Genomic DNA, 20,582 nt, shown 5'->3' with positions numbered 1-20,582 from the left:
GACTGTCATTCCTTGAACATGGAATTGAATTTATAGTGATAATCAAAATGGATTTGAATATATATGAAATATTTATAACATATATATATTATAGTTATATAACATAACTTTAGGACCATTGTCGCCATATTTTTGTGGCAGTGCAGCTGCTGCTCCTTTTGCTGCTGTGGGGCAGTGGACGTGTTGACTTCGTGGCGGGTCGTCCCTTCAGGTGAGTCTTAAAGTCAAACTGGCGGCGTGTTTGCATCTGTGCCGCACAGGCAAATATTTACGGCATCATGGCTGGGGAAATGGGCCATAGTTTCCGGCGCAGGCAAAAAGTTGTGTTGAGGGACAGGCGACATGGGCGACAGGACGAAAGTTTCGCAAAAGCCCACGCAACCGAGGAACACGAAAATAGTTTTTCTTTAGCCACATTTATGAAATGTGCACCGCAGGGTTAGTTTGCATGACTGTCTGTGTGTGGAATAACTTTCACTTTGCCCAGTTACCAGACCGGGGTAATGGGAACGAGCTGGGACTCTGGCGGGACTCTAAGCGGCTTAAAACTTGCACTGGATGCCCAAAAGTGTCGGGCCAGAAACTCTCGCAGGACAGGAGACAACTGCCAACTGCCATTTTTGGCAAATATTTGCACAGATAATGAAAACGGGTTCCATCCTGCAACATCCTGGATAGAGTGTGCGTGTGTGTGTGTGGGTTGATGATAGTTGGCAGTAGAAAAATGAGTTGAATTCAGTTTGCCGCCTCTTTTGGGTTTCGATTTTGTTGACAATTCACTTTGCAGCGGTAATTGACCCTAATGCTGTTGCTCCTGATTCCGCTCGGCTCTCGCCTTTAAATCGATATCACTTTTGGCAGCTAAATTCAATTTGGCAAAGGAATCGCACACACACTTGCTGAGATGGATATTGCACGTGCCTAAATACATTGCAAAAATGTCAAAAAGCACGTTTCAGTGTTTTGTGATTTCGCCTTTGCATGTCATGTGCCCCAAAACAAAACTTTGAACTCCGGAGCTGCTCCTCCAGTTGCCAACTACGTGACTACCGTATAGCATTTGCTCTACCAATAAATGTCGAACTGAGATGTGTGCGCCATTGCTGTGAGGACGCGTGCCAGCCAGAGTAAAAACAATCACAAGTAATTCAATTACAATTATTCAAACATCGGCTATTTTGGCTACAGAGGCTGGGAGAAGCAAGCCCGCAAAATTATTTAAATGTGCATCGATTTTCCGGCGATGACGATGGGGATGCGGATGGGACTCCCCAACCCAATCCCCATATCCAGCTTTGTTCCAATGCAATCGTCTGTGGCTAATCGTCTGATATTGCCCCATGTCTGTGTGGACCGTCTGGCCTCCCGGCGCTCAAACATTCGCATTCGGATTCGGATTGGGATTGGGATTCCCATTCAGATTCGCATTCACATTCACATTCACATTCACATTGCCATGCACATTGTCAGACAGGGCCATAAATTAGGCAGTTGCTAAGTGCTTCGATGTTTGGCTGTGGTTTTGGTTTTCATTCCCTCTAAGGATCAGGATCAGGATTTGGTGCCGGTTCCGCTGCCAGGACAATGCTGTCTGAGATTTATTTCATGTTCGCACTTTCTTTTCCTATTTCTCTACCTAGATTAAAGCCTCTGCGGGGAGTTTTGCCGTGAAGTGGCAAAGGATATATGAAGTTGTGTTTAACTGGATGAAACTTTTATTCATTGCAAAAAGCGATCGATGGACAGTCAAATAATGGAATTTTCATCGAATTTTTGGTCAGCATTTAATATTTAACTTTACATACCAGCCGACTCCTGCTGACTAGCTAAATATTTTAATTTCACATGAGAGGGATATCAAACAATTTCAGCACATATATTTCTCTTTTGCCCCACACTTTTTATCTGCTGCCGCAATTTTCCAGAAATAGCAATTAGCAAAGGCAAAATGTGAAATGTGAAAGGGCAGAGTCTAGGGTCGTTCGGAATGTCCGTTGGTTGCATGGGCAAAAAACCCAATTATCACATATTCAAGTCAAGTGCTTGGCCATCGTCTCATACGATGACCAAGCAAGCTTCGCTCTGATTGTGATTCCGACTTTGGTTTGGATTTCACCTGAAAACTAATTTACATGCTTTAGAGCTTTAGAGGCTACACCAGGAAAAATAAAACGATTATTTCCTCATGGGGGCTAGAGATTCTTGCTACTTATCATTGTAAAATGTAGTTTGCCTTAGTTGTTCTCTGCCTAAAGGATATACCTGTAGTTTAGTTTAATTTCTACCTCTCTGATTAATCATTATTTCAGGGCAAGCATTGTATTATTTATCTGTTATTTTTCACCGTGAAGAGTAAAACTGCTTTAAGACTGCTTTCTGATTTCGAATTAAGTCCGGTCAAACGTTAATTGAAATGGAACGGGCTGCAGAGATGTGGCTCTATTATATTGGTCCAACAGCTGGATTATGGTTATGAATTGGCAGCCATACTCGTACATGCCGGCGGGCAGCAATCAGTAAGTCAGCTGGGTGGAGGACTCTAATTCTCCGAAATTGCGACCAGCTCGGCCCTTGAAGGGCCTTGCCTTTCGCCTGCCTTTTTCTATGTGAACTGTGAATTGCTCTGTCAGGGTCTGCACGTGCACACTCTTTTAATTACACTGCACATTTGCACTTCAACTGCAGGCGCAGATGTAGCCGAGACACGTTGACACTGATGGTTGGGCGATGGTTTTGGATAGGGGGAGGCATCTGGGGCAGGATACCTTTGCCGTTGCTCATTCACGCCACGTTGCACAAACACAAAACGCCGACACTGGCATCCTTGCCGCAACCTTGGAGCTGTCGTTACATACATATTTCGATGCGAAAGCATATTTCGATGCGATCAAGTGTCTGGCCACAGATTAAAGCTTAGGACTCTCAGGACTCGAAAAGTATCTGCAACTGTTGTCCAATTTAAATTCAAAACAATTTGTAATTTGTAAATTCAAACACCTGCCGCCAGCTGGAGTCTCATTTGCGTATTCTTTCCTCCTCCAGCTTCTTTCCTGTTCCTGCTGCAGCTGCTCTTGCTCCTGCTCCTCCATTCCTTGGGTCCTCTTCCGTTTGGACCGTTGGGCCATTGGGCCGTTGGTCCTGACCTCGCTCTTGTCCTGGACTTCATCGCATTTTTCTTAATTTTTTAGCGTTTTATTCTGATGAGAAGTCGTTTATTTTCATTGCGGCCCCGCCCAGCGACGAGCAGCATTTTAAGTGAATTTGTTCGGACGCCCGGCAAATTTAGTTGCACGGAATTTAAGCGAGCTAAAAGTGGCCGATTGGATTGGCCGCCAAAGAGTTGGTTTGTTTTGATCCAGCAAGCTGGGCAAACACTAACGAATGGCGTCAAATCAACGCTCAAACACCGTGGTCAGCTTCCTTTGGAGATTAAAGCCAAATTCCAGCTTGCAGAATCCCGATGCCAGACTCCAGATAGAGTCAACAACGGCTCTCCAGCCATTCAACTGGAGTGTTTGAGGGTAAGCAGACCGGTAAGTGAGCTCAAAGTACACATCACGCATACGGCATGTTGGACGAGGCACTACCAGGTAACTTTTGCATTTGGTGGAGTCGGCGGTCGAATTAATTATCGAGACCTGAGCATGGTTAACCACAAACGAAAAATTTATTTCATCATGTAAACAGGTATATTTTTGCCTCTACTGCTAAATAGAACATCGCTCCAATAGAACATCGAATAACACAGTTTAAATTTCTATTTTGGCTTGGATATAGCACCAGGCTTGATTACGATGTGTTGCGATTGAACTCGACGATATGCTCGATATGTGTTGGCAATAACTTTCTCAGGGTAAATCGGTTGGGGACGGCTCAACATCTTTACTGGAAACGCAGGGATGTGAGAAGCGATGTGCATTAGTAAATTGAAAGCGGAGCGTTGTACTTGGCTTTGTGTGTGAAGCAGCTTGAGTGCAAGACACTAACATAAATAAGCGCAGAATGCAAACACAGGGAAGGCACAATCCATGGCCAGACTAGTTCATCCATTCAATTCTATGATATGGCTTTTGAGCCTTAACAGAAAATCGAGATCCTGGAGTGGGTTGCGTACCCTTTGAGTTCCCTAATGATGTGCTCATTGACCGGCGGAGGCTGAAGAAGATGGTCGAATTGTTTTCGAGAGCTGCTTTGCAATGTTCTCAAGGTAAAAGAAGCTCAAAGTGCATTAATTAAAACAAGCCTGTCAGCTTGAGGGATTCGCATGACGGCGCTCCTTGCGAGGACGACTTTTTCGCATATCTAGTGAGGTGTGCATAATGGCCCACAGTAGACCCAAAACTGTCAAACTAAACAATTTGCATTTAAAAAGTGGATGGTAATAAAATAAAACAAAAATGGGAATAGGACGGCAGTCGGCGACTGCCGAAACAAAATTAATCAAGCGTGAAAAAGTGTTTGCAAAGAATTTTTCGCAGCCATTTATAATTTTTCCTCGCCTCCACAAAAGGAGCCCATTTCCCCCACTCTGCACGCGTTTCATTTTTTTCGCTTTTACACAGCTATAAGCCGTTTCCACTGGCATTTTCCGAGTTGTAAATGCTGTTGCCCGCTTGTTACTTACAATTAGGCGCACGAGTCAGCAGAAAAGGCACGGAGAGGAAACAAAAAAGGCAGCACAGACACCAAGCGAGAAAAGCAAATTGGAAAATTACAAGACTTGCGAAATGCATAGGGTCAGCGCTTATGGAAATTGAAAAAAAAAAAATGAAAAATTAAAGGATTTTAATGCACATTACGGAAAAGTTTTTCATTCCAGAAAAGGTCTGCAACAAGTAATCAGCGAACTCCACCCATCCCAAAAGGTTTCACAAAGGCTTAAGGCAACCGATTTTACCATTTAGTTATTTAATTTCCTAGTTAAACTTTCAGATTTGAGTTTTAAATATCACTGGTTGGCCAGTCAATGCAAAAAAAAAATACGGCTACAGATATTAGATTTCAGCATTGATACAAAAAAACATTCAAAAACGCAGAAGTCCATAGAAATTGTAGCTACATTCATAGTGCACATCATAGAAAAAACAAAAAGGTCATCTAATTAAACTTTTTCCAAACATTATAGGCCGAAAAAAAATGAGGAAAATAACAGTAAGCTTAAGGAACTAAATCTCTAAGACCTGAAATCGTTGACTCAGTCAGTTTTTTACAAATTTCTTACTTCCCCAAAATGAGGAAAGATTCAGCCATTTGAAAAGCCATGCTATTCCCTGCCGATAGCCTTTTATGTCCAATTATCAGCGACAGCGAACCCAAAATGAGTAAATGGAATTGTCAGGCCCGGAAAAGGGCTCCTTCCGCCAAAAGGCTGGGCCTGGGTTTTGTTTTTGGCAAAACAATAAACTGAAATTATGGCCAATGACAGCTGACATTTAAGGCAAACACTAGGCGCACAATGGCATCGAATCGGAACAGGCTCGAAGGCATTCGAAAGGAAAACTTGATCCCTTGTACGACTGTAAATGGCGCACAAGAGTTGGGAAAGTGGGAGGTGGAAAGTGGGAGGAATGCTTTAGATTGCGCTCCAATCAAGTTTCAATGGAGTTCTTTAAAAGTAAACCATAATTTGCAATGCCATTTTCAAGCAATTTGTGATGGAAGCCAGAGCTAATGCAGCATGACCGCAAGGAACTTCTGAAAGGCCAAACGAGACGGGAAACTAATAATAAAAATGTTAAAATAAATCTTGCGTGCGATCCGAGGGCAGTGTCTTTCACCGACTGTGGCTTTCGTCCTCTTCGCCGCCCCCCTGCCATTCGTCCTTTCCTGCAAAGGAGCGTAGATTTATGCATCCATTGTGCTGGGGATATGAACAACCCTCTTATATTTTATGCGCATAATGGCCAACTACGCCAGCACTCACACAAACTCGCTCACAACACGACTGCTGGGCGGGGGAGGCGGGATTGAGATTGGCAGTGCGCCTGGGGGCGTGGTCCAGAGGTCCAGAGGTCGGAGCCTTCTTCTCGACCGCTCGAGGATGTTTTTGTTATTTTCGTGTTATTTACACGAAATTGCGCCTGAGGTCATACAGCTGGCTGTCATTGAAGGTGTTAAAGTTCAAATTGTCTCGCTTTGTGGTAGCCCGAGTGAGTACGTGTGTGTGTGTGCTGGTCATGATTACAAAGCATAAAACCATCAAGAGAACAGCAGCGGCAGGGACTGTGGTTCTTACTTTTTGATTTTTCCCAGCTTCCCCAGCAAATGGACTTGTGGAGCTAAAGGTCGGCAAACTGAAGCAGAAAACTAAACTATACCATACTGTAACCTTAATATTGAATAAAATTCAGGGCAAACTCAAAATATCTTTTTTTAAGCTAATCGTGATAAGCAATCTGAATATACAAGGACTTCCATTATTCTGTTGATTCGTTTCACAGAATAATAAGCTAAATATTAAAGATAAGGGTAGATAGTTCATTCGATTATTGATACTTTGAATACATACATATATAGTTCATTCGATTATTGATACTTTAAATATTATGTATACAGATGGAAAAGAATCAAAATAACGTTCCCATTGCAGCACGCCAATAAAATGTATTTCCGGTTATGCACATGACGACCAGAGCAGTGGTTTTCTACGGATTCGCGAGATTTCAGAACAATTCGCAGAGGCTAAAATAAAATGAATTTCCCATGTCAGGAGTGAAAAGCCGAACAAACCGTTTCGTTGCCTGCGGGAAATTCGCCTGTGAAGAGAGAATTTTCCGGCTCGCACAGATTTAAGAGCAGTTAACAAGCTCGTCCAGGAAGATAATTGAATATGAATGCACATGAGTGCATTGCGAAATCCATAATTGGACACCGTGGGTAATATTTATATTTGCAAATTGTTAAACATCAACCAGCGTCGTTGTTGGGTCGGACCAATTAGCGCGAAATCAATTAAGAGTTCGCTGCCGGATGAACCGTGACCAACAAGTGGGTTCTGGGTAAAGTGGAAGCTCTCGCCACGACCGCTGTGCAAGTCCTCCTGGGCTAAAGATATCCTGCTGGACTGCCATGTCTGCCGATACGTATTTACTTTCAATTTTAGGCAGAACACTCATTTATTACGAGCGCAGAGTGATATTTTCCATCTTATCTGCTCGGGGGCCAGCTTCCTCGCAATACGCGTTTGCATTGGCCTCGGCTTGGGTGTCCTCCATACCCAAAAGTCCTGGCAATCCAGGAGTCTGGCTCCGCGCGAACAATGTAAACAGAAAGGCAAAAACCAAACGATGGCAAACAAGCCGCCAAGCGCCTGCCAACAAATACATGCAGGGAAAAGCAAAAAGTAAAACAAGGGAGGTTCGGTGGGAGCATAAAGCGAAAAATGTTCTTGTTAACAAATTGCAAAACATTTGCTTTTTGAAGACAAATTACTCGTGGTGAAACAAATTGCTTTGCTCCTCGCCTGCCGCCCCCCATCGCTCCCTTCACCCTAAATTTCCAGTGTGTGTGTGTGGGTGGCATTTAAATTTGAAATATTGTGCTGGAAAGTAATGCACTCGAAGCACTCATTCCACCACTGCCACAGCTCATTGCACCCACGTCACGATGGGTTCGTCCAATTAGCAAAATCCTTCCGTCAAACGCCCATTGCCAAATACACATTCCCGTCTCGCCGGAACGGAAACGGAAAAGGAAACAGTCGGCTGCGGATTAAATGTAACTTTAAGCGCGTTAATGAAGACAATTAAATGGGCTTAGGCGAATGCTCAAGCTGACTTAGCAGCCATGGCGAGGACTTACAGACTCCGAGGCCACACAGTGGCTGTTAAGCAGCTCTAATGCCCCATTATTGCTCCGGATTGCAAAGCCAACTGCTTGGCCCGGCAACACACTGCGTATGAGCGATGTGCTGCATTACGTATCCGCCGTGGGTACAAAGCAGGCTAAAATTCATTTGTTAATTTGCGCATGCACACGCACTCGATCATAACTTGTGTAATTATTTTTACAGTTGGTGCACCACACATCCATTCGACCTTTCCGATTGCCTGGTTTTTGGGGCTCCTGATGGGCGTTGCCCAGGAAACTTGCCTCGCTGCATGTTGACCACATTTTTCATAGCGATTTCCTGTGGTCATAAATTGAAACCGGCCACGGGATATTGAAGTGTGCCATCAGTGCTCGCCATGAAAATGCGCAGCGATTTAAACTTAAAGCAGATAGTTCCTGAAACTTAAAACTACTTGGCACTTTCCGCACGCATAAATTTTCAACTAAGTGATGTATTGATGCCCTAAGTAAACACAGTCAGTGTATATCCGTCAAGAAAGTTGGCCGGACTTTAAAGCGATTCCCGAGCGATTAGCAGGGAGAGATAGCCGGGTTGGGCGGATGGCAAACAGTCTGGGCACGGAAACGCTACCCTTTTAGATCCAGGACATTAATAAGTCAAGTCAAGCTTCTTCGACCGGAGGGTGTGAAAATACTGCAAGAATTACATGCTTCGGCGCATAACCTGGCCGAGATCCTGGAATTGCGAACCGAGAACCGAGAACCGAGAACGGTGTGCCCTGCATAATCAAGTCCCCTGATCCATCGATGGCTGGCCAATTCGGTAAACAATGCGGAGGCAAATGCAAATGAGCATATTAGTGAAGCTACCGCAGAATTTGCATAATTTTCCCACAGTTTGCTGTGCCGCAGGAGAAAAGTGTTGCGGCCTCTTCCGCTCAAAAAGGGGCAAATTTGAATGATGTGCTCAGCTGATTTGTGGAAAAGTGAACATGAACATAGAAGGGAGAGGGAAAGGGAGCTGGGAGGAGGGATAAGGGATGCCAGGGGCTCGTTTTGACCCATCTGCCTGGAGCACGCACTTCATATTCATGCTGCACTCTGCGTACATATAATTCCTTATAGCCGGCACTCCAGAGAATGGAAAAGGACACTAAAAGTGCTGCGGTGGTGCCGGAACAGGAGCAGAGTCAGGGATAAGGAGATGAAGAGGAAGAGGGACATCGATTTATGCCAGGCACGTGCAGCAGTCTACATCTCACGCTTATTGGCATTTGTTGCACTCGGTGAAATCCGCTTAACGTTTGCCACTGCAACTATGGACGCAATCAAAGTAAAAATACATTACCATTAACGGACGGCCACAAGAGTTTTGCTGCAATCGAGATTGCAGATTCAATGGCTGCTGCGGCACCATTGAAATATCAATTATTGCAGGTCCACTCAAAGAATCGGGTTGCTTTTAATTCGACCTCGTTGATTTTGGCCCGGTTCCGACCAGTCGAGCATTTAAATGCTGCGTAATTGTGTTGCGTGCCAGAGATAAAAACGCCGTCACAACACTCGACGAACAATCGGCCGGCTGGCAGCGAATGAAAATATAAACATTTAAATTAATGACTTCCAACCAGTTCTCGGCTGTGTAATTGTGCGTTGAACTCTGCTTGCACAACTGAAAGAGCATTAAGTGCTAAATCGATAGCATACTTAATGGGGCTGATTTTGATTTGGTTTTTACTCAATTGAAATGGAAGATGCTTTGGTTATTCAACCAAAGCTGCTATTGTGTTAGAGAATTTGATTGTTCAAAGAACATGTCGGCTTATAGGTCCGATTGACAGGTGTATTTATATTCATACTTAGATTTATATTCATACAAATAAAACAGAAATTTCTGCCCGTTTAAATCTATCAACTAAATAGCTTATCAACGGAAACTGCCTAGACTCAATTAAAGAAAAAAGTTTCAGTATAATGTTACGTCATATGGTCTGTTGAACCGAATTCATTTATTTTTCAAATTTTTAATTTTAATCGAGATATGACAATCTATTGAGCTGACAGCCAAAATATCGGCCTTTTCAAGAAAATCAAATTGAGCTTCGTTTTAAATTTCATTCTCCTGATTCAACGCAGACTACCAATTCACTCAGTGCCATTGTTCGCTTACGTAAAATCAATTTGTCATAATTATGAAAAGCGCTCTGCAACGAGCAAAACGACATTCATAAATATTCGATATGCCTTACACTTTGTACTTAATCAGAGCATTTTATTAAACAGACACGCGCAGAAGGAGTCAATGGAGAGAACGCAATATTGAAATAAAAAAGTTGTCTCATAAATCACAGGACTCCCATCCCCCATCCCCCACTCTATGTACCGTACTCACTCAATATGGTGGCCGCCACTTGACGAACATTATTCACAAAGGGCCGCCTGTCACTGCCGCCGAATGTCACGCGCACACTTCGAGTGCCTTCGAGGTTCACGAATTGCGAAGCTCGCAGGCCGGCCAAGAAGAAAGAGGTCCTTGTTCTGAACCCCCGTCCCCCCGTCCCCCCTTCCCGCTGGTCCCCTTCGTACGGCTGCAGGTGCAACACGACGGGGTGTTTCTTCCCCAAGGGCCAAATGGCCAAATGGCAACGAGGAACACATTATCGTGAGAAGGGGAATCCTTTCTGCTATTCTGGATCGAGAATGCAGTGCAGCAAAGCAATTTCATAATGCTGTTTAAATGCTTTATGAAAACACACAAGCCGGGAACTGTGCTTATGAAATATCCTCTCGAAATTCATGCATTTGGGTTGGACATTTTAAATGAGTTTTGGCTCCCCGGAATTTACGGTTGATGGTGGCAAACACGCCAAAAAAAAAGGGTTCAAACTTCGAAACGGGTTGGGAGCACTTTGCCGGGCCGTTTGTGGAAGTTTTTATGGTCCGTTGTTTAATTTATGGTAAAAATACATTTCGACACCGAAACCGTGGCGGTGCCCAAGGGTGCAGACGCACCTGTTACACTGCCGAGGAGCCACAGCAGCAAACAAACAAACAAGGAGGCAATTAGACGCGGCAGCAACTTAATGTATTCATGGCCGTGCTGACGGCTGGAGCTGCCCCAAAACCGCCCACGAGCCCCATCCAGTTATCAGCTGATATATGAGCTCAGATGAGCCGACAAGAGCTCCACCCGCCGATAAACACCAAAGCCATCTTCCACATGTGTAATTAATTGTGGCCCATTTGTTAGCCAGGCAATCGAAAGTGAGTAAATTAAGGATGTTTGGCCGAAATACTAACAGGCATCGAATCGAAGAGCAGAGTGGAATTAAATGGTTTCAAGGCATTCAAAAGTTTAAATAGTGACTGGTAGGTTGCCGACAAGGAAAACTGCATAATTGATGAAGACTTTAAACACTTAACGAAGTTTGCACATAAAATTATACACGTTCTGTCACTGCCACATATATTTATGTGCATGTACCTTGACAAATAAATATGGCTCAAGTCCTGCAATCCCCATTCCCCACTCCCCATTGGAAAATGTCAACTGACGGGGAGCACACCCACACCCACACCCACACCCACACCCGTATACCAACCATGTTCCCATAAAGATGTCAACTGCACATGCAGTAAGCCATACAGCACAATACAAAAGTTTGCTGTGCTCGCTGCTCGCAAATAAAATTTAATAAACGCCAGACCAGCGAGTTCGCCATATTAAAACCCTTACGACAATCAGCAACAAAGTCTTGACTTTGAAGGCGAAAAAATTAATGCGAAATTCAATAAAGTTTGTTTTCTGGAATTTCATACATGTCAGCGCGCTGAGGAAAGAGCATCAGCTGCAGACAGTACAGACAAACAAGTTGATAATGCAGGAATTTCAGAGTTTGAGCGGGAATCTCCAAGCAAAAAACTTGAATTTATTTTTATTTTCAGCAAAAAACTTGAATTTATTTTTATTTTCAGCAAAAAACTTGAATTTCATTTTATTTCATCAAAAATGCATACCCAAGTGGATCAATTGCAAATACTTGTGCTGTTTCAATATTTTTTAGGCCGTTGTTATGTGAAAAAGTGTATATTAACATGGTACTACACCTGCTGACTTTGTTCGTTAAATTAGTTCGAAGTCATCGAGTTTTCGGGAAATTCTTCCGTCGTTGTGTCGGACACCTCGAGTGCGTCAGTCGGGCGGACAGATAGGGAAAGCGATGGGAAAGCGATGGGAAAGCGGGGGGAAAGCACCTTTCCCAATTTCACTTTGCACTCGTGGCGCGATTTATGCCATTGTGACTGCGCACAACTCAAAAATCCACAGTGAGTGCAGTGTGAGCGCTGGGTGTTTGGGTGTTTGGGTGTATGGGTGTACTTGAACTCAATTGATTCAAGCAATTTAATATTCATTTGTGCGTGTAAATCAGATTTGCACACGCAAATACCCGAAATCGGCAGAATAATTGATTGAGCGGGCACACATGGCCGGGAGCCACACGAACTCGGGCCAAAATAATTTGATAATTTTTATTTGCAAACGCGTTAATAGATTGACGGCGCATTTTGCAAATACATAAATAGCCGAACAAAGGATCTCGTTCGGATGTCAAAGGCGCGTTGCCACGGGGCACGTAATTTAATTACCCAATTCAATGTACTCCTGCCGAGTTATACGCCGTTCCTGTTGGCCATTGATTTATTATGCTCCGCCGGGCGGCATTAATCCATTTCATGCATCCCGACTCGCAGTAATCAGCAAGTAATTTGATTGTGATTTATGATCCCGGCAACCTTGGCCTGCGGAAGTGGCAGTGCCCTGCAGTAGACTGCAATTATCCAGCCCTAAAATTATCCCCAAAGCCCCAAAATCAGTTAACAGTCTCAAGCCTGGCATCTATTTATTATCTTTCCTATTTGAGGAACTATTTTCGGCATACCATCAATATGCATGGGCTTGGGGTTGGAGTTGCCTCCGGCCTCGCATAACTGTGCTTGTTATGTATATTGCGTATTATCATGGCAAATGTTGCCTATGGAAAATTACAGGCCTGACTCCTCCGAAGCTTTATTTCCACTCCCACTCCCATATTTATCCTATCTAAAAGCCCACAGTGGCGTACGAGTGTTTAGGGCAATTACCCACAATTGCACACAAATCTCAAAGGCAATCATTGTGCTTTTAGTTACTCACTATCACTGAGGCTCTTGTAACACTGTACTTTTGATCCTACAACAATGTTTCTTGTCTTCAAGTATCTTGTTACTATTTTTTGGTTATTATTTTAATTAAATTTTTTAAGCTACGCAACTAAGGGAAACTAAAACAAACTAACAATTAACTCCAGCTTTTTTTGCAAGAAGATTGTGTCAGCTGCGTTGCTCAAGTTTCAGCTCACCATTGCACTATATACATACATATATTTAAGATAAATTACTAGAAGGCCTTGTTTGCTCACTATATTGTCTATATCTTCAGTTATAAAAGAAAAAACAATAATTCAAAATATTAAATTCGTAAATATTGTTTCATTAGTATTTGCTTGCACTCTAGCGAAGTGATAAAGTCCTTTAGTTTCCCTAAATTGCTGAACCAGATTGCTTCTGTGGTGTACACCATATATGTATGTGCGCAAATTTATGCGGCAAAACTCCACTAATTTCTCATGGCCATATCCTGCGACTGACTGCTTCCCCTCCTCAACCCCTGCCACTCTTTTGCGGATCCTGGACTTTAGTCATTCCGTTTCCGGGCTGTGTTCGCTGCACACGAGAGTCGCCGGCGATATTTATTTGCGTGTATTAAATGTCTTTTTGGCAGTGATATCCCCGCTCGCCGGACAGATTGCCGGAATTGTGTGAGGCTGTTGGCCAGAATTAGGAAGTTGGTTGCCCGCATACGCGCTATCTGGCATCTGCAAAGTATGTCGTAGATGTGAGGTAAACTTTCGCTATTTCACGTGGCCGACTATGATGACTTTTGCTCCATTTCCCTTTGTGCCATTATCTTTTGATTATTCCATTTCCTCGGTCGCACAGAAATAAAAACAATTTATACTTTCCTTTGTGGCCACAGAGCAGCTCTCAAGTGTGTGGCTGTTGTGGTCGTCCTGGCAAATTATGAAGGGCGTCAAAGGCGGTCCTCTAAGCCAGGTTAAGACCAGGTTAGTAGTCTACCTTAGTCTACCGACTGCTGGGTGGGCTTTGGGCAACCTTTCGTTTAGCCAGCAATCAACTTTGGCAACTCTTTCAATTTGCTTGGCACGCGTGTGGGTTGGCCTACGTGTGCTTTCGTGACTTCTTGTTTAGTTGGCAGTTTTCAAAACAGATCCAGCCAGCTTTTTTCTGCCCAAATTGCTAACAAAGTGTTTTTCTCGGGCCGCCTTTTTATTTTTGGGGTCGCAGGAAATAAACGGCTAAGCAGTAAATCTTTGTCGGTTTGGGTTATTGAATATTTCATGCCCGAGTTGATTTATTATTTATTTCTTTTTAATGCCCGCTGAAGGTCAAACCAGCAGTTCCTTCTCCATGAACCCCTTTTATGGTTATTATGTGGGACAACAGTGAAGTCAAAAGCCCGAAGAGCCGATCGCATTCCCATTGTCCATGCAGCGGAACTGTCTCCTCCGATTTCGACCCGCCCACAATCACAGTATGCCGAGGACACCAGGACACCAGGACACCAGGACACCAGAACAGCAGAGCACCAATGAGCCAGGACTATGGGACACCAGCAAAGCACAAAACCAGCTGGCTGGGAAGTGGAATTAGGTGGCGACGGCATAATTAGAGCACGGCCAGCACTCGGCGTTGCAAGCCTAATGAGTTCGGCTCGGCTTTTGGCGCTGCGTTTGATGGCAATGGCCCGGCCCTTCGCATTGTCATCGCTCGGAAAGGCGAGTCGCCAAACCGAAAAAATCAGTGGGCCCTTCATACTCAATAATGCACGCCGCAGCCCCAGTCCCCCAGTCCCGCAGTCCCCAGATTATGGAGCAGCCCCAAATCCGAATCCCCGTCGTCCTGCGCTTTTGTTTGCCGTTGTGGCGGGCGGTCGAGCAGGAAACGCACGGCAGGGTGTCTCAGGCTCACTGAACTCCAAGAAGTTGTAGCCACAATGCTAAGAGGTCGTACTTATAACGTACTCTTTTCATTTTAAATATTCATACTTCATGAAACATCTAAAAAGAAATTCATTGCTCCGCAGCATTTACTTATCAAACAGTGTGAGCCACCCTGATGAAATGGTCGTGGGAGTCCGGCAGGAAGGAACTGGGCTGGGAGGACCAAAATCCGTGACTGGCCGCCATTTGGCACTCCGTGGGGTATTCCGCCCGTCCACAAAGTGCTTCCTGCAGTCCGGCTAGTCTGCAGGATATTGAAGTCAGGAGCGGGACAAGTCGCAGTCAGAAAACTGGTACACAGCACACTCCACTTGCGTCCATGTTGAACTTTCACTGTGGCTGCTGCAACAGTTATTATGTTTGCATATCTCGAAAATGTTCGTCTGTTTTGCTCTAGCTGAGCTGTTAAATATTAATAAATCTTTTTCTGCATCGAAAAATCGCTTTCAACGGCGCTAAAAGTTTTCCTCCACAATAGACGCTAGTTTTTTTCGAGTGTCTGTTGGTCCTGGGTCCTGGGCGTGTTTGCATTTCTGCGGATGGTTTGATATGGATGGATGGTGCGTCTGTTTGGGGTCCTTATGTAAATCGGTCGTTGTTCCTTTTAGCACTCGTCCTGTGCTCACTTGGTCCCGTGCTCCTAAGTGTTGAGTGTTTTGTTATTGAAGCATATTTTCCTCATTTGTTCTCGAGCTGCACTCGCTTTTTTCCCATGAATTGCTGTTAGTTAGGCACCAACAGCCACCAGGCAGGATCCTAAGGTGTATGCGAAACTTTTGCTCCTGAACCCTTTCACAAAGGACAGACCGAGCAGCAAAGGGCTAATGTGTGTATTCACTAAAAGCCTGTTACTGTTGCTACTGCTGTTCATGGCAACCATTCGCCCCATGGGTTGTATGGGTTGTATGGGTTGGATGGGTTGGTTGGTAGGCACTGAATTAAAAGTTTTACGGGCTCAAACTTTTGCCAACAAACTTGTGGCAGTCGCATAAAATGCCTCCACTACCCCTGAGCCTAAAAGTATGCACACACGCGGCAACAAAGCCAACTTAACACACAATTGCGCTTTTGCATATTTGCGCGCTGTTACAAAACAAACAAAATTCCGCGAACCAAATCAACAGAAGGATTTTGCGGAGGACTGCCCACTCTGAACCAGGTCAAGAGCTGTTAACTTGAAAATTACACAATTTGTGCATTTCGCCCGAGAATTAGCCACTTAAAGTGCTCAAAAATATCAAAACCGTTTGTTCACCAACTAGGATAGCTCAAAGCCACAGTGTAAAAAGCAGAGCACTCTGCAAGGACTAGGGTAAAATTCAGATAATTTAAAAAAATTCGTCGCCAATTATGGCTACATATTTCAGTCACAATATTTTGATGACCGGAAATTCAGAGAAGCTCTGAAACAAAATGGCAGCGGCGGCCAATGACAGTAATTAAGGAAAGTGCAGAAAAAGTGACTGACACTTGGTAACTACCCCAGTTGGGGCGGACTTGTTTGTCCCAGTGGCTTCTGGCCGAGAGCAGATGGATGGAGGATGCGAGCTGAAAGGAATTTCTCAACGGAGGTATTACACAAAGGACCACCAGTGGTCCAGGAACTGTTTGCTCTGGCCGAGCCACAGAGGAGCTTCAAATACCAAGTCACTTGCTGGCTTACACTTGGCACAATGGGATTAGAGGTGAAACTCCCTGCCAGTTGAAAAACTTATGCTGAAAGTATACAAAATAATGTTTTAGATGCTTTCGATTAGATAATTCTTTAATTGAAAAACAAGAGAGAACGCTGTAGTCGAGTTTCTCGACTATCTGATACCCGTTACTCAGCGGGGTGCGGAGTTCATATGATTAAATTCATGTTTTTTACGGCAGAAGCTTGCATCGCAGTTTATTAGACATTCCCGAACATGGTAAGCATGTAAATATAGTATGTTTGTGCGTTTGTCCGTTTGTCCGTTTGTCCGTTTGTCCGTCTGTCCTTCTGTCCGTCCGTCCGTTTTTGCGCAAATAAACCTCTTGCAGCTATTTCCGTCAAACATTCAGGTACTATTAGTCGGAAGCACTCAGATCGAACCACTGCTTTGTATAGAAATACTAAAAAATTATATGAAAAAATGTAATGTGTTTTAAGTTGTACTTAGTGCACTTTGATTTGTTATTGTCTCGTTCGCATCGCTTTCAAATTGCGAGCTTGAGCGGTCAGAAGATTAGTTAGAGTGGTGGGTGTGAGTGCCAGAAGAATATTCATTTCTATGTTCACTCCTCATATGCCACCAGAAGACACAGAAGACTGGATTCTGGGTGTCGGCAGCACAAAGGTACAGTTACAAAGGTCATCAGCTGCTCATCTCGGAGCATCTCATCTCTGGAAACTGCCTTCTGGTTGGGCTCAGGTAACAGGCACAACGCCAGACACAACGATATAAGTGGAATTCTTGTTTGGGCCAGATACGGTGCCAAATGAATGATGAATGCTGGAAAAGAGCTGGTTCTGCTGGATGGTGTTTGAAACTGCTAAACTGCTTGCACGTCTCAGTTCTCAGTTTCGCAAAGTAGGACATTGAGTATATTCAAATTTACATAATCTATCGAATGGATTAACACTACTCTAGGTTATAGTTATGTGATTTTTAATTTTTCACGTTTTTTGTTTGGACCTACTTCTGTTACAATGAGGAGTCTTAGATTGTATTGGCTCTAATTGAATTAAGTGCGATAATATATGTTTATGTTTAATATTAGCATAACTTACCTCGAGATCCAAAATAGGAAATTTAAATGTTAACGCCACAAAACAGGTGGTTTGAAGAAAAATGCCTACATTAGCATTAGCATTCTAATATTGAAATAGTATACATTTAAAATGCTTGTCACTTTATATCTACCTAAGTAAATTTAGGAGATATGAAAAGTCAAAACCGCTTTATTTGAACATAATGGATGGAAGATGGACGGTTAAATGCCCCCGAATCTAATGTTTTAGGCGCAAAGACAGGTTTTAATTGTGCCTTCCAGTCTTAAAGCGCAATAACCCAATAATCCCATTTGTGAGCTTTTGTTATTGGAGGCTTTCAAAGGAGTTGATTCGCCGGCCGGAGGTTATCTACGCAAATAAGCATGTCTCCTCGATTCGGGAACTTTGAGGGGCAGGAAGACGGTGCGGAATGCCGTTTGCAATAATTTAACTCAAGCCATCTTGACCCAAATTGCGAAGTGACACATCTCGGCGAAATTAAACCGCCCGCCCGAGGAAACTTTCATTTTGCAAGATGAGGAGTGGGAGCCGTATGAATGCTTACACTAATTAATGCGACACCTGTCTCATGTCACGTTCTAGTTGGGTTTTTTTTTTCTGTTGGCGGGATTTATGAATGCAAGCGTTTTCAATTTTAATCCGCAAAAGCCGCAAAACTTTGGCTAGCCGCCATCATTAGCCGTTGTCAGGCGTCAGTTTGTCATTAAAAATGGCTTAAACATCAGGCCAGCAGGCGGTTGATACCTATCACTTTTCCAGATACGTGCTTTTGGGGCTGGCGGGAAATAGGACAACACTTTCGTTGATTTGCGGCGGCTGCTTAATTTTCCCCATTTAATAGTGATAGAAGGGAAGTGCACCTACTGACTGGAACTGAGGGTCCTTGAACTTCAAGAATGTATTTCCATTTCCATTCCCAGAATGTTCGATCAGGAAAACTCTCGCCGGACTAGGAGATATAATGGAAATAGAGGGTTTCCATTAGCGGCCGGAATCGAAGAGGAGGCAGTAAAATTTAAAAGCGCCGTGTGTTCGTTATCCTTTTGTTCTCCAACTTTCCCTCCTTTGCATTTCATTGAAAGGCATTCAGCACTCGCTTTCACCATCCAATCCAATCCAATCCAATTCATCCATTCCCGTGCACCCTCCTCCGCCGTGTCCTTTGTGCCCGCCCGGCTCAATGGGGTTATGGCTGCGGGCAGATTCTGTTTTGAAGGAGCACGGGCTCTAATGCAATATACTACTATACTATATAGCCGACTGTGTGGGTGTAACGAGGTCACTGCTTTGGGACAAAAGTTGTCAACTCGAAAATTACACATTCTGGGGATCTGCAAAAAACCAGGAGCGAGTGTGCAGATGCATGGAGGCGTGGCCAGAGCCAACATATCTTTGGCAGCCACTGCACAACTGTTGCCTTTATTTCGGCTTATCAGCCTGTAAAATGCGCAATTCAAATGCAAATGTGCAGCGTAATTAAAAATGTGCACTGCTCAACCAACTCCCCAACCCGGAATACAGTCATACAGTCATATATTCATACAGCCAGCGATGTGGCCGGGCAGAGTCAATTTGTGCAAATATGTACATATGTACATATGTGCATGCAAACACCCACATACACATCTGGGAAATTTAATTAGCTGAGACCTTCGTTTCGTCCCTGCTGCTGGCCATAAAAATAATAATGTTGAATGCAAGTAAAAGTGGTTGAAACGGATCCGGCAGCCTTTGTTGACTTTCTTTTGCAAGTCGCACGTCGCATATCGCAAATCGAAAATCGCTCTAAGCCACACTATTCATTGCCTGCAACATGGGGCGCATTCCACCTGAAAGGGCACTTGAAAATATTCAATTTCACACGTTCTATCGGCACTCCACCCAACCCACAACCCACAACCCACTAGTCACTGCTGCCCAACCGACAAACCATCTAGCAGCTGTCATCCAGTGCGGCCGCAAAATCGGCTCGGCACAGCCGGGAAATAAAGTCGCACATATTTTCAAATAAAGCTGCCGTTATCACAAATTGACAGCAAAGTATTGTGCGGCTGACTACTTTATGCCAGCGGGGGCTGTTGGCTGTGGGCTCTGGATTGTGGGCTGGGGCTTGTTCCCAAAATGGCCAAATGGCTTTATGCGGTCAGGCAACGGGGCGGGTACGTAATGCGATGGGAACGGCGCAGAACGGAACGGGACGCGACTTCCGCTTCCGGTTACACACATACACACACGGCTTGAAAGTGCCCTACGGTCGGCTGTCACTGCGATGATTGCACTGCGCACACAGAGACACAAACGGCTTTGGAAAACTAATAACCCGTCCCGAAGAGCTTTATTTAACAATATTAAACAGCCAATCTGCCGCTGGCAATTTCCGCCTTCGCACTGCTTTTGTAAGGCCTGTCACATCGGCTAGGGATATTCAAACACGTTTTGAATGTCGATCGAAAAGCATACACTCAAAATTCCAAAACGCACAAGCCCAACGCCCAAGCGCCATAAAATATTTCAAGCCGTCCTTCAGCTCCGATCGGGTAAAAAAGGAAAAGACGGCAGCAGACCTTCTCACATGGACGGAGGAGGGGATAACCAGCTGGCAGTGAGGTCCTTGGCAGGCAGGCAGCGTGAAGCGTTTTCTCACCACGCTGCTCCACCCACGGCCATCCTCCAAGTACCCGATCCTGGCCAAGGAGACGCAGTTGACCTGCGAATGGCTGTACAAGCCTTCATCCTAGCCGAACTCGCCGAGGATTCTGGCTTCGAGTCTGGTAGCGAAGGCGATTAGCAGAATAGCAAGGTCTTCCAGGACCTAAACAGTAAAATGATACTTAAGTAATCATTAATAATAAGACGAATATGTAACTTCTTGTATCGCATATTGCAACAAAATTTGCTCGTGATTTCCTGTA

General features: G+C 44.3%; 1 protein-coding gene across 1 annotated transcript; it reads left to right on the top strand.

Moving 5' to 3' along the window:
• Positions 1–20,058: 20,058 nt before the first annotated feature.
• Positions 20,059–20,562, top strand: LOC120453254. Its single transcript, XM_039637877.2, has one exon. The coding sequence runs from the start codon at positions 20,111–20,113 to the stop codon at positions 20,456–20,458; it is 348 nt and encodes a 115-aa protein (XP_039493811.1). The 5' UTR covers positions 20,059–20,110; the 3' UTR covers positions 20,459–20,562.
• Positions 20,563–20,582: the final 20 nt, after the last annotated feature.

Source organism: Drosophila santomea, chromosome 2L (assembly GCF_016746245.2).
Source record: "Drosophila santomea strain STO CAGO 1482 chromosome 2L, Prin_Dsan_1.1, whole genome shotgun sequence".
In the NCBI taxonomy this organism is placed as follows: domain Eukaryota; kingdom Metazoa; phylum Arthropoda; class Insecta; order Diptera; family Drosophilidae; genus Drosophila; species Drosophila santomea.
This window is presented reverse-complemented; position numbering and strand designations above follow the sequence as displayed.